General features: G+C 28.4%; 1 protein-coding gene across 1 annotated transcript in view; it reads left to right on the forward strand.

Moving 5' to 3' along the window:
* Positions 1–16,303, forward strand: part of LOC105197629 (orcokinin peptides type A) — a 51,200-nt gene that overhangs the window by 16,455 nt on the left and 18,442 nt on the right. Inside the window, exon 2 of the mRNA XM_011164095.3 lies at positions 5,725–5,800. Within this exon, the coding sequence (XP_011162397.1) occupies positions 5,725–5,800 (76 nt within the window). The remainder of the gene's footprint in view (positions 1–5,724; positions 5,801–16,303) is intronic.

A 16,303-nucleotide genomic window follows, 5' to 3' on the forward strand; every position in this document is an offset into this window, starting at 1 on the left:
ATAGATTAAGTTTTTTTTATTAAAAAAAAAACGTTTATTTTAACGTTTGAAGAAATATTTTTCTGACATTTGATAAACGTTTAAAAAACATTTGTGTAAAATTTGAAAGTATATTTAACTTCTTTACATTTGACGATTTTTAAAAATATTTAAAAATTATACATCTTATCTTTATATATGCGTGTGCGTGCGTGCGTGCGTGCGTGCGTGCGTGCGTGCGTGCGTGCGTACGTGCGTGCGTGCGTGCGTGCGTGCGTGCGTGCGTGCGTGCGTGCGTGCGTGCGTGCGTGTGTGTGTGTGTGTGTGTGTGTGTGTGTACGTGCGCGCGCGCGCGCGCACACACGCATGTGGAATGTGTATATATTTATATACACAGTGTAAGTAGTACAAATTAATATTATTATTCGTATTAGGACATATTTTAAACATAAGGCGTTTTCAAAAATTAAAAAACTTCTTAAATATGAAACAATTATTTTTTTTTAATCTTAAACGTTTTTCAAACATTAAACATTTTTTCATTTCTAATCTTAATTGTCTATTTATTTAAATTCTTTAAAGCAATAAATGCAGTACTTTATTCAAATTGGAAAAATTAAATGTTTGAATTTCATATGTCTTCAACATCAAATACCATCGTGATCAATACGAGATAACAATAAAACAAAACAAAAAAATATTAAGTATTATGATTACATTAAACATTTATCACATGAGAAGTGCTCAAAAAGTCAAACCTCACTTTTTTTTCATAAATTGATTTTTTTTAATGTAGTAAATTTACTTATAATATTGTATATAAATGTTGTCTTTACACATAATTCGTATTGACTTGTATGATAGTCACTTATACGCCAGCGTAAAAACGAATGCATTTATATCTATATACCTACCAGTTATTATTCTGTTCAGCTATATCCTCACTGCATAAATTAACTGCAAACTTCCAGCATTTTGTACATAGCACACAAATGTTTGTGCATGTTTGCCAGTTTCTTCCTTTGCAATTACTTAAAAATTCATTTACAGACCATTGTTTGTAATGCGAGTCATTCACAGACGCCATTTTAACAGAACTACATCTGCGTCAGCTGTTGAAATATAATTTTGCACACTAATAAGAAAGGTTTAAAATTTGAAGCATATAAAATTTCACTTTTTTATCTTTATTATTGACTGAGAAAAAATGTGAGGCATTACTTTCTAAGCATATCTCGTACAGTAAATTATATTTGCTGTTCTGTTCAAATTTTCCATATTACTATATATCGTTTGAATCGATATCCGGCAAACATCAAATTATACAGTTATAAAAGTATTAGTTGTAATTTTCCAATTAATAATAGTTAGATTGTTGTTAAATGAGAAATTACAACTAATATTTATTATTATATATTATTGTAACTTTATGTTTGCTGGGTATGATCATAAAAACTCTAAAAATTAAAAAGTTTGGATTTTTTAAGTTTATTTTGAGTCCGTGTCATCACAAGTAATTAAAATGCAAAAGGTTATTAAATTAATAAATGTAAATGTTCTTTTAAATTATTACTTTAAATAATTAATTAATATAAAATAAACATGAAATTGTTAAATAAATATTTTATATACATTTAATAAATATTATTTTTACAAAAAATTGTACAATATAAACGATATCCTATGACAGGGAACATATCAACAAATTTAAATAATGAGAATGACTATCGGTCTAAAGCAGATCTTAGGGCTAAATAATACTTTTCTAGATAAATTTATAAAAATTTATAAGATTTTTCAAATTGCGCACCACATACTTGCCAAAACACAACTTTTAAGAAGCCAGACATATAATATCACGAAATTAAATTGCTAATCAATTTAATAATTTTGATTCTTACAAGCAGCATCTCCATGATCTCCCTCCACTCCTTATCCCGAAAACTATAAAGACTTTATTGCAAAAAATATTACCTCGGTCAGGGTTTAAACCTGGATCTTCTTACATTTTGTGCAGATGTCTTAGCCAGTTCGACCGTCGAGGAACTAAAGGTCTTCTTAAAAGTTACGTTTTAAATCCGAGAAGTATGCGGCGCGCAGTTTGAGGGATTTTGTAAATTTATTTAAAAAATTATTATTGAGCACTAGATCTGCTTTTGACACAGTCATTCTCGTTATTTAAATTATACATAATGTATAGTTAAGTACAAATAAAAAAAACATTGTCTGCTGATTGGGTGGTTGACTGCTTTGAAGTACAATAATAATGACAAAAAATTGACATTTGTTTTTTTTTTAACTTATTATTATTGTTTTTGTGCAAATATGTAAAATAAATTTTTCATTTAAATAAAGAAAATGGTCATGTCGGTCAAAAACGGATCTTATAATACAATTAATGATCAAAAATAATTTTGTTACAGTTTTCGGGAGGAGATTGTAGAGAAGCTTGTTGGCATCAAAAATTATTAAAATCATTAGTAAATGAATTTTGTGATATTACATTGTTGATTCTACTTAACAGCTGTTTTATAGTCTAGTAAACATATATACAACACGCAATTTAAAGGAATTTGTAGATGTGTATATAAATTTATCTATAAGCTATTACTGATCATTAAGATTCATTTTTGATCAGCATTGTCGTTTTCCTAAACGTACACTGCAAAACATATCCGCTCTAAATATGACAAAAAAAAGTGACTTTTTTCCACTTTAAGTAAGTGTGAAATTAAAGCGGAATTATCGGCGATTGACGATTGACGAGTCGAGTCGCCATATTGCGAGTTGCTATGGTTAAGTTAGGTTGTCGGCTTTAAACAAATGATCATTTGTTTACATACAGAGTGGAAAAAAGTCACTTTTTCCGTCATATTTAGAGCGGATATGTTTTGCAGTGTATTGATACACTTTGTATTCATAGTAGAATAACGATTAGATTAAATATTTTTATACGTGGGATTTTCCCTAACATTTTTTTTATACAGACTCCATTTACGCGATTCTCAATTGCGTAAAAATATTTAAAAAAAAACCATGTAGAATTCCGTGTAAATCGAGAGAGGGACCAGTATATTCGTAGGTATATTAGTTGCATGTATCATATTTCATAAAATTGGCAATTGCAACTTCTACTCTAAAATAAAATGGAATTTTTATTTTTCTCAATATTCTTTGTTCTACTTCATGCATACAAATTTTACAAATAAATTAGCACTATTTTATATTTCTGAAAAAAAAATCTTCGTCGATTGGTTATCAAATATTTGTTTAAAATGGATCAAAACTTCATTAACTTGTCAACCTAACTATTATAGGAACACTCACCAATAACTGCGCGTGTTATTATAGTAAGTAATGGTGCGTGATGAAATTTTATCAGAGCACGATCAAAGTTGTACTATCGATGTTAGCGACGTTTCGTTTTAAGAATGAAATTAAATCCATAAAATTTCCGTTCTCCAGCGTTTTGTACACGCAATGTACACGCGCGCGCGCGAAATTTCATTTCTCTTCTCTTTGCGTACCATCCTGGTACGTTGTAGAAAATTATTGCTGCTTCGGAAGGCCTCGAAATGAAAAGTCCTTTTGTAAAATTCGATTAAATTGTTAAAACGCGTCGTTTTACTGAAGAAAGTAAAGAAACAGAGAAAAAGAGAAAAAAGAGAGAAAAAATACATCGATCGTTCGTGTTGCGTAACGCGAAGCTTCTGGTTCACTAACTCGTTTGTCGAATGTTCACTAATAATATTGCTAGCGGACGATAAGCGGACGATAAGCGGATGAGAATGGAAGAACTTTGCGACGAGAAGGAAAAAGCGTCGAGTGAAAATGCAAGATCTCTGATATAACGTCGGCCTTAACCCTTGCAATTAGTAGTGCGAGTTAAGTAAATGACATAATGACGAGCTGTTACAACAGTAACATATCGATCTGTAGTTCACGGATGTTGCATTCAGGGTTATTTTGCCTTACAAGGTCTAACAAAGGACGCTTAAGTCCTACCAAGAATAATATTAATTTTAAGCGAAGCAATTATAAACAGGAATATTAAGACTTTTAGAAGTCTCCAAGTCTCCTAAAGTTTTCACCAAATCCTAAAGTTAAATAACAATTTAACTATTGACAATTTTTTTATTTTTTACTGATTACGCGATTCTTAATTGTGTAGAAAAATAAAAAAAAAGATACGTGAAAATCGAGAGAGGGACCAGTATATACGTATATTAGCTACGTGTATCATATTTTATAAAATTGGCAATTGCAACCTTTACCCTCGATAAAATGGATTTTAACCAGTTTATTCATAATGACTCATATATGAGCGAAAAAAAAGCTTTTACCAGTTTTGGCACAAAACGTTGATTTCGGGTCCATCAATAAACTGATTTTAAACATACTGCCAATAAGTCATTATGTGCATCTATTAATGCAATATCAATTTTAATTTCTTTTTTTTCTTTTTACTGTATATGAAGCGTAGTAAGAAAGTAGTTTGTAAGAGAAAACGTGAAAGAAAAATATTATTATCGTATATTACAAAAGCGAGAAAATAATGTGGAAGCCAAGGAATTTGTTGAATACGCACAACCGTCATAATGCATTTTTTAATATGGCTGATGCTGTAAAATATAATTGTGCTATAATAATTTATAATACACCTGATATGCAAAGGAAAACATCGCACGGTAGATTCGATCCGTAATGTAAGGTCGAGTACCGTACGATGAAGTTTTAATTAGCATAATGTAACTCGCAACCCCGCGGCAAGTGCAATAAGCATCTGCGATAAGGTCGAGCGTGTGATGCCGTCGTGACGAAAACTTAACATATAGTTCTTATACGCGTAATCTTAAGGTTTCCATTTAATGCACTTGAAAGTTGATTTTTACATTTTTTTTTTGTTTTTTATTATATAGTATTTATTCGATCATGCTAACGGATAGACAGAGCCGAAATAAATAATTAAACTTCCACTAAGAATAAATAATTTATTGTAATAGATTCGAATTTGTGTAAAGAATAAAATGCAAACATATAACATTCAAATAAAATATATAAAGCTAAGCCACGCGATATATTCTACAACTTTAATTAGAAATACAAAGCTAAATACTTCTTTATGTTGTAACATAAGTATTTTAAAGAACACACCGTGCAATTACTTTATTAAAATTATTTATGATGACAAAGAAGACTAAAGGTTTCGAATTTTTTGGTAATTCTATTAATGTTAATTAAGAATACAAAAAATTAATTGTAAATTACATATAGGTTCAAACATTTTACTGTAAATCGGAGAGAAATATAAAATATGTTTTTGTAATTTATATAATTATTAAATATTTAATATTAAATATTGTATATTATTAATATTAAATATAATAAATAAATTTTTTATTTATTTATTTAGATTTAAAAATTTTTAATTTTTGTAATCTTTCTCATAAGAATTGAAAATAACATTCGATATCAAATTTCTACCTTAAATGATATTTCTATCTAACTTTATTTTAAAATATTAATAATAAAGTTAATTAAGATAATGTAGATTCTGTTGCGACATTCTTTAATATTTAACAAACTTAACATAGATGCAAAGAGTAGTAATTGGCGAACGCAGTCGTGTTATTAATAACATAAGCAAGATGCTTGTAGCTGGAACTTTGTTAGAATGGCAATAAATAGTACAAACTATGTATAAAAAGCTTGTGGCTACAATTAAAAAGTTTCCTTTGTTTACAGGCTGGACCGAACATGCTGCAACAAAATGAATATGGGGGATTGGCGGACCTTTTGGCAAGATACTGGGAGGATCGAAGTAAGTATTTACTAAGAAAAAAAAGGACAATTTAGTTGTACTCATTATATGAGAAAAGAGAAAATGTCTGAAAAGTAAACTATTGCAATTATTAACTTTTAGAAAATAAATGCTAATTATATGAAACTAATCTTCACAAATGATTACAAACGAGTTTGAAACTATATATCACAGAATGTGTGAATTATGTCTGTGTACAAATGTAAACATATAATTTATTAATACATTTACTATTTATAATTATACTCTTTAGTTATTTTTGCGTTGTTTTGAATTTTTTTTAATTCTGTGGAACACCAACATTTGTGGTCTCCTTCTCTTCTATTTTTTATTTCTTTTAATAGAAAATAAAGGAAAATCCTATTTATAAATAAAATCGATGATAAAATTTGAAATAAGAGCACAGAAAGATATCCTCAAACATTCGTATTTTACTGCATTTTTATTGCGTATTTATACTGTAATAAATTTAAATCTACTTAGTGTGAATGAATACTTTTGAATAAATTATGTCTAATTTATTGCGTTATGTCATGCGACGGAAATCAGCAGACGTAAAAAAAAAGACACGTACACACAGGTCGTTCTATTTTATAGATCAATTCGCTGGAAGTTTTTTGCAATTACACACGATTGACGTGTTAAGCAATTCACCATTTTAACTTTCATCTTAAACGCATACTGGCGCGTACATATCGTCTAATTATAATATAGTGGACTGTGTTAGCGCGGAAAAGAAAACGAAGTGTGATCGATACCACGCATCGAGGCTACTATACATAAACCATAATCCTTTGCCCTTTGATGTATCACTTCTCTGCTATCCAGTCTATCATCAGAATTGCATGTCAAGAGGTCGGTCTGATATATATACATGTTAGCAACATTTATACTATACGCTTTAATTAATTATAATACTTATAGGAGTGTCAATCGATTGTATTAATGTATTGTTCAAAAATGTTTTATATCACAAAATTAAAATTAATTGAAACTAATTGTTCTTTTAATTAATGCTAAAAAACAATATTTAGTAAATACATATTGCTCAAAGAAAACGTTTTGAAAACATGTTAGAAACAGAAAAATAGTTTTGACATTGTTGAATGTTAGAAATTTTATTTCTGTATAATAGGTGAAATATTATATTAATTTCTTACCTATTACGTATTTTTAAATCTGAAAAATATTTTCCAAAAAGAATAAAAATATTATTAATAATTTTTTTTTTCTAAAAAATGACCTTTCAAGTATGACTTAATACCATTAAAAATGAGTCAAATATGAATTAAAACGCGTCAGGTGCAATTATCAATATTTATGAAGTGGTGCGATATACGCTTACTTTTGACTTATATTTTAAAGTTTGTTTATTATCTATGTTTGCGCAATTTTCAAGCTGACTCACATTTCTCGTTTTTGTTACTTATTATTTTTAATACGATGAGTCCTATACAAATCTTATTGAATTCTTTTTCTCCCTGTACGTAAAAAAATTTAAAAAGTACAAAAGTACTTTAAAATTAAAATAAGTAGTATAAGAGATATAGAGTAATATATGTATGTGCGTGCGTGCGTGCGTGCGTGTGTGTGTAAAGAGAGAGAGAGAGAAAGAGAGGGTGAGAGAGAGTGAGTTATAAAATATAATTTTTTTAAATGGAATTAATTATTTTTTTAAGAATAAAATAGAACTAGAGTTCTTTCACAGTTTAAAAATTAAAATTTTTCTTCACAAATTGTTGTTTATATGTGTACAATATTATTTATTAATGAAATAAAAGTTAGATATTTCTTAGTAGTTAAAACACTCGATCATAGAATGCACCAACTTGTGAAGCTATGTTTCTGACAATGTTGAAAGTTTCTCGTCATTAGTTATTAATGACCAAAATAAAACGTAAATGGAATGTAAAAATAACATCGAAGCATTACACATCGATGACATCATTTAGGTTCGTCTAATGACATTATTTTCGATAAAATATACAGTTTCTTGAGAAGCGCCCACTAATTATATAGTGTTATTCCTTGCTAAAAACGGGGTCGAAAAGTCTCAATTTTTTTTTTATAATGCTTAATAAAGCAGTAATTATTGAGTGAAGTTAATCCAATCAGCGCCGTCCTTTAAATAGACATACGTCAGTGAATCGCGCACCTGGTGGCATACGTGAGCGCTCGCCACTACATTGCTAATTACCTCTACAACTTCGCACTGCCAATACCGTAATTCTTACGCATCGTAATGATACAAAAAATTTTATTTTACATTGAAAATTATATTTCTTCTGTTACCCTATCTGGAAATAATAGTTTTTAAATGTTTTTTAACTATTTAAAAAACGTTATAATGAAGAATAAATATTTAAAAAACATTGATTGTTGATGAGGTAGAAGCATCTTCTTACAGAAAATTTCAACAAGAGATAGAGATAGTTTTTTTGTCAAAACGTATAAGATTACACAACGCTTACATTAAAAATCTATATCTTTTCGCTTCCAAATTACTTCAAAATTGTTCTTTAATTATAAATTTGAAACTGTGTGCGTTCTTTTCCATAGAATATGTAATTTTTTGCTTGTTAGTTTTCGTTTAAATTATGCTTTAAATAATGTTTTAAGAAATTTGTAAAAGAACGCACAGAGTTTCAAATTTATAAAGAACATTTTTGAAATAATTTGTGTAAGCGAAAAAAATTGTTGGTTTTTTATGTAAGCATCACATGTAATCTTATACGTTTTGACGAGAAATTGATCTCTTGTCGAAATTTTCGGACGTAAGAAAATGCTTCTAACGAAAGGATTATAATTTTGAATGTAAAATAAAATTTTTTACATCATCACGACGCGTAAGAATATTTTACGGTATCGGTAGTGCAAAGTTACAAAGTTAGAACGCAACTATCAAGGTAGCGGCGAGCGCTCACGTATACCATCAGACGCGCAGTTCACCGAAGTATGGTTTATCTAAAGGACAGCGTTGATTGGTTTAGCTTTACTCAATAATTACTGCTTTATTAAGCGTTATAGAAAAAAATGTTCAGGGCTTTTCAACTCAGTTTTTAGCAAGGAATAACACTATATAATTAGTGAGTGCTTTTTAAAAAACACTCTGTATACGTTACAAATAAAATAAATTTTATTATCATCACATTTCAGAATGTATACGACAAAATTATGAATAAGAAAGCATTCAGAAAAAAGAATTTACGGTGTTCCCAAGCGGACATAACCTCTCCCAAATCATACTTATATTTATTGATCACCTAACAAAGCTAGGACCGTCATCAATGTTATTTGACATCTGTAATCTTACGGGAACTGATACTTCATGTTGAATTATAGATTTATACTGAGAACACATTTCTAAAGATGTTAAAGTGTGTTTTTGTCAATTTAGTTTCATCATATATTAAATGAAAGACGAAAATAGACAGACAGACAGAGAGAGAGAGAGAGAGAGAGAGAGAGAGAGAGAGAGAGAGAGAGAAAGAGAGTGAGTGAGTGAGTGAATGAGTGAGTGACAAAAACACGTACTAACATTTTTAAAAGCGCATTCTGAATACCGGCCTATAATGAACATATATCTTAATAGATCAGCTCAATAGAGTTGCCAAAAAAATAAAAATATATTATTTTTATACGTGTAAACATAAAGTTACAGTTAACAATTTTTACATATATAAAATAGCATCTGGAATAACTTTTCTGTTATTTTTCTGTTTGAATATAATATATTAATCTTTTTCCTACTATTCTGGATATTTCGTGTTCGATTGATTACTGTTCATACAAGTTTCATACAAGTTCGATGGATTATTAAATTATTAAATTATATATTACATATTATTATTTTTCAAAGTAAAGTTTTAACATGTTTTAGAAAGCTGAAAGTATGTTCGTGAATTTTTAAATATTTTTTTAACCATTTTACCCAGCAAACACAGAAAATAATAGTTATATAACTTGTGTGTGTCACGTTATATGTATAATGAATTTTTACATTCTAGCAATATTGTAGTTATGTAAAATTGAATTGTTGATGTTACAACACAATAACTTATAACAGTCATATAACTGCCGTTTATCAGGTTTATACAACAAACATTTTATTTTAATAATATATCTGTTATAAAACTGAATTATTAATACGACTCCTCCCTGCCGAAAATGTGCGATTAAAACCGATTAAAACGGAATTCTTTTTAATTGATTTTAATCTGTTTTAATCGATCCAATCCACGAGCGGATTAAAAAGTAATCGGTTTTAATTATATACGAATCGTAATTGATTTTAATATCGCTTTCGTGAATTATTTAAGTGTAATGCATAATATAAAAGTTTTTTAAAAATTTAATTTATTTGCATTAAGACTCCTAAATACTCTCAGCGACCACGTTTCAAAATCCTCACATTAGTAGCGAGAAATGATATGCTGAAACGCTGAAAATTCTTGCGTGCTATTTTTTAAATAAAAAGCTATTTTGATAAAATAACATTGTACATCATTTTTATTATACTAATTTATAAAATTATTTGGAAACCATTTTTTTCTTGACGGTTGTCAAGAATTATTAATTGCCAAAAAAAAACATAGCTTTTGGACAATTTTACAAATTTGTTAACGTGATTTATAGTGTTGTCATCAAAATATCTATTTAAAAATGGTACATAAGAATTGTTAGCGTCTCAACGTGTCACATCGCATTAAAATTTGATTTAATTATAATTTATGAAATTCTGTAATTTCGAATTGAAATGGATTTAACAAGTGAGTTTTGGCGCCACCACTAGGTGGCCACGCCGTGGGAGATTTTCTCGTGAGTCGAGTGCGGCCACATGCGTTATATCTAGGCGCCATGGCAACCGACTCCCCAGCTCATACTTCAGTGAGACTTTTAGGGGCTGCTTATTGTAACCTCGAAACAAATACTCGTTCTCACTTTTTTCAAACATGATGTGTGTGTGTGGAAGGCTGTTCCACATAAAATTTTATATGTGTATTTTTATGTGTATTTTTATATGTGTATTTTTATGTGTAAATAACAATTTGTATTGTTATTTAATTTTGTACATAAATGAAATGTTTAATTCAAATTTAATCTTTTTTTAATCCTTTTTAACGTAAAGGATACAAGAAATATTTTTTGTAAGTTAAACATTTACTTACATTTACATTAATGTATTTTGTTTTAATAAATCTATCTGGGTTTCGATTGGGTTCTTATTTTCGATCGGTTTTAATATTATATTTTCGGTGCAGAAATCCCGATCGATTCGGATTACTTTTTTTTTATCGGTTTTAATCGTACATTTTTGGCAGGGCTGTATAACAAATATGATATAACTGTTATGTAACTGTTATTTTTTTTATGAGTGGGAAATTACAACTAACATGGACATTACATGTAACGCGCATGTTATATTGCGTGTTACTTTCAATTTTATTTTATTAACATTGCCGTTATGTAACTGTGTTTGCTGGGTAAATAAGTGAAAAAATAAACAAATCCAAGATACCCAAAATGGTAAAGATGAAACCCCGTTTTAAGCATGGTATTGTAAAGGTTAAATATAATGATAATATTTTGATAAAATGTAGCTTTTATAGAGGAAAAACAGTGATCGTGGAATATATCTAGACTGATATAAAATATCATAATATCTTATATAACTCGCATTGAATTCTAAAAGCAGCTGTTAAAATTACTTCGTTACAATTTATTTAGACATTGTAAAACGATTATTGGTCATTAGTGTTCCCTGTGTTTTTATAAGATTTCAGGTAACAGATTTACATTTTTTACATAATTTTGAGAAGCATTTTACATATTAATTTTTTAATACAAATAATTCCAATATGACTAGAAAGTGTAACAACAAATTAAATTAATGAGATTAACGGCAATACCGGTCGAAAGCAATTCTTAGTACTCAATTTTCTATAGAAATTCACAAACATTTACAAACATTCACAAACATTCATAAACATTCTCCAAACTGCCAAATTGTTTTTCCGGAAAACACAGATTTTTAAGAAGAACTTTGAATGTAATATCATGCTTTTGACCGTATTGCCGTTTCTCGTTAATTTAATTAGTTGTTACACTTCATGGTTATATTAAGATTATTTGTATTGTTGCGCATCTGCTGAAAATAACGCTCATTTCACATTATCGGTTAACATTGCAATAAACATTACCAAGTGCCTAGATGGTCAAACTGGCAAAGACATTCTTCCTGATTAGTTGGGGGATCCAGGTTCAAACCCTGGTCGAGATAATGTTTTTCGTAATAATTTCTTTATAGCTTTTTCAGGATTAGGGGAGATAGTAGAGATACGTACAAGCATCAAAAAATAATTAAATTGGTTTAGCAATTTAATTTCGTGATATTATATTTAAGGTTCTTCTTAAAAATTTGCTTTAAGTACGGAAAAACATTTCGGTGCGTAGCAATTTGGGAAATCTTGTACGTGTTTGTAAATTCAAATCGAAAAATGTTGAATACTAATAACTGTTTTTGATCGGTATTACTGTTTCTCATAAATGCAATTTATTGTTAATTTTTTAAGTTTTTGTTACCTTAAAAGTCTTGAATGTCAATTTTAAATAATATTATTGATTTTAATGTGTACCGTAATGTGTGTATGAATTCGGCAAATAAGGTCGTGTTAGATGTAAGCTGTGGTTTTGAAATATGACCGTTCGCCATGGATCTCTTTTTTGACTTTACAATTAATCTTAATGTAGTTGTATAATGTTTATTAAAAGTAAAGAAATTATTTCAAAAAGTTTAAGTTTTATTCAAAAGTTTTTTAAATAAAAAAAATTATTTAAAAAAATTATATAAAAAATTAGTTGTTGGTATTCCACGATCTCTCTGCTATATTCCATAAACGCATCTTTTTTCCCCTCTTCAGTAAAGTGTGAATTATGTTCGTTCTACCTGATGAACTTCTGACCTGAAAGAAGAACTCGTAGAACTAGATGGCTAATAAACTGACGTTGGTTAGAATTGTGTCGCATTAATATTTACTGAATTATTATAAAAAAATGAAATAATATTCCTTTTTTTTATTTATAAAATTATATACAATTTGTAACAAACTATCTGATATTATGCTATGCGCTATATTTGAGACGTTATATAGATATCATAATGGATATCGTAATTAAGACGACATTAAACTTACGTAAAAGAGACGTACATTATGGGCCACTTAACATTAGTGGTCATAAAAATACGTACTTTTGACATCATTAATATTTCATCATGTGCTGGTTTATTAAAATTAAATAAGATAATTGCACGGGTACGGAATACCTACACAAAAAATATTTTCTTGATAAATAAAAGACGTATAAAAAACATAGTTTACGATGTTTATTATAGTGCATCCTTCTGACTGCATTTTAACTCGATTAGGGCATTACGATCGGCAATGGCGATTCAAAGGTCATAAAAGCTCGCCTACGCTTATTTGGAAAACGTATAAGTTAATTTAGCCATTTGCTACAATTTGATTAGCGTTCAACTTTAATCAACTTGAAAAGTGTATAAACATGAAATATTGATACACGTAAATATTTTAATATAACAATCATACTTAATGTTCACATAATTAATTTTTGAATAGTGGTAAATGATCCAGGAAATTATTTTTTATGTATAATTATATGTAATTATATATAAAGTATGTATAATTATATCATACTTATTTTAATATATATAAACATTTTATATATATATTCATACATTATTCTATACAAATATATATATATGTATAAATTATAATAATTATATAGTATAAAAAGTTTTTGCCGGTACGGAAAATTTTTAACAAAAAATATAATTTATATACAAGCGTTTATTTTAAAGATTATTACTTCAAAGACAGAGAATTAAAAATTTATTCTATCGGTTAGTATGTACAAACTGCTTTTCAACTTGAATCAATTTTTCAGAATTATAGTGCTGTCACGTTTTATGTTACGTTATAATATATTTTTTTTACATGACTGAAGGCATGTTCGTGGATCTAAATAATAAATTAAATTCATTAATAGAATTGTGTATGTGTATTTTCTACCGGACAATATCCAAAAGTTTTATATATTCATTATACATATAATCAAGCACGATGAAATGATGGTTACCCATAATTATGGACATGTTCCAGAGAAAGTTTGGAAATACAAATTTTCCGAAATTTTTATTTATTTTTTTTATTTGAAATTATAAAAAAATACAACTTTTGACTCTGAGTAAATTTAAATGATTAAAAAATTATTGCGCAATACAATGGCAAAAAATTATTTGAACAATATGGCTCTTACTTCGATTTACAGAGATATTACTGTGAATCCCGAAGATGTGTTAAATTTTGGGAAAATATTGTCACATAACTTGTAAGCGAGAAACATTAAAGTATTTAAAAATGTAGTTTTTAAGAGTATTTTTGAAATGTGTAGTTTTAAAATTATATCGCATAAATATTTTCAACAAAAAATTGTTTGATTTTTTTAAAACAAGGATACAAATTTTGAAAAATATTGTCTCTAAATCATGATTAAAATTTGTTCATATCGATATATACAGCATTAAATACGAGATATATGAAAACATTACATTATTGAATATTACAACAACATGATAGTAGTAAGTTTATTCTTAATAGAAATTTTTTAATTTTGTAAATTTTATCAAATCTTCTTTGCCTTATTCTTTCTTTTTTATTAAATTAATTTTATTTTAATATCGCATTATTAATAATATTTAGCATATTTTTTTATATATAAGACATTTCTATGTTCTTTTCTGAATTTGATTAAATTTGTCTAAAAAAGTTATTATAAATATTTTATGTGTAATAATAATAATAACGATAATAGCTCTTCACACATGGATCTGACGTACCCTGAACGATTTACATTACTACTTTTTTATAATATAATATAAAGACTAGGATTGAGGTTTAAAAAAAACTTTAACCCTCAGCTGACACACTGAGTCTCGTCTGACACCAGGGCTATTTACAAAAATGCTTGGCATTTTATATAAACCGTAAAGGTTGAAGGGACAAAAGTCCGGGAATATTTCTATCAATATCCCCACTATTGATTCCCCATAGCAGTCTCTGAGAATTGATGGAAATTTTACACAGTCGTGTTTTTTCAAGTTACGAGCGTACTACACTTATTGTGTCAGAAACGTACGTATCGTCAATAAAAAAAAGTTAGATTTATCTTTAACAAGCAAATATAACTTGATTAATAGCATTTTGTATAATATTTTATTTTATTTTTTTACTTTAACCAACAAGAGACTGATTTCTGCGTTTTGATAAAAAATGTCACTATTTCTCCATTGCATGAAAGACGCGTAGATGGCCTATACAATATTTTTATAGAATGTTAGATCGGGTTAGCGTCAATTCGTTCATAATTCATAATTTACTGAAAGATAATCCGAAAAACTTTCGCAAAGATTATATACGAGATCTAACTGTAGCTCTCATCAAGCTATTTCTGATGCATTGTTACTTCTTCAACGTTGTAAGCGTGTACAAATTGGAAGCTTCTTAGGTTAGGTTATACAGACATTTTTGAAGTTCAAGATTTTTGCGAGTTATTGGCAGAAAATAAAATGACCAAACCAAAAAGATGCTTATGTCCGTCTATTTTTGATCAAAAAACATCGTACAAGTGTTTGAAATGTGACAAACCGACGTGTAAGCAATATACTGCAAAAATTTGTTGCAAATGTTCTAATTAAATAAATAATATTTATAATAAAGTACATTATATAATATTTTGTTTTTTTAAGTTTTTTAATCGAAAACAAATGATTTATTCTAACAACTCATCTTTTCTTACGCTGAAAACCACCTAACTTCACCTGGCAAAATAAATAAATTTTTTAAAAATAATTAAAATAACATTATTTTTCAATCAAAATAACATCGAAATGTAATACTCTCAAATTGTCATTAAATTAGAAATATATAGGCTAATAAGAGTATGTCACGGTTGTTTATACACAATTTTAAACAATTTATTTTTCTTCACACAATGTGGAACGTTTCGAGTTCACTTCGAGTCTTCCTCAGCTACCAAAAAATTACGTTACATATTTCCGTATGCGGGTTTCTCCCCGCGCAGCTGGGTAATCGACCAGTTTCAAAACTTAAGAGCTGGTTGACTGTTCAGTAACATTTCCCTCAAAGGCGGAATAATGCGTTCATTGTGTTAATTAAGCACAAGGTGTAAATGGGCTTCACTTCACTGATTCTTCACACGCTGAATTACTCACCCAAAGGGAACCACGCACAATATCAAATTACCAGTCACATTAATCAAAACTTTATAATTATGACGTAGTTTCGTCATTGTAACTTGTCAGTTCATAGGAACAAACTGTACTGAACTCGCAAAATAATTACATGTCGGCCTAAAGCCTCCTAATAAGCAATTGTAACTTATCCAGTCAACAAAACAAAACAA

Source organism: Solenopsis invicta, chromosome 1 (genome assembly GCF_016802725.1).
Source record: "Solenopsis invicta isolate M01_SB chromosome 1, UNIL_Sinv_3.0, whole genome shotgun sequence".
NCBI lineage: Eukaryota > Metazoa > Arthropoda > Insecta > Hymenoptera > Formicidae > Solenopsis > Solenopsis invicta.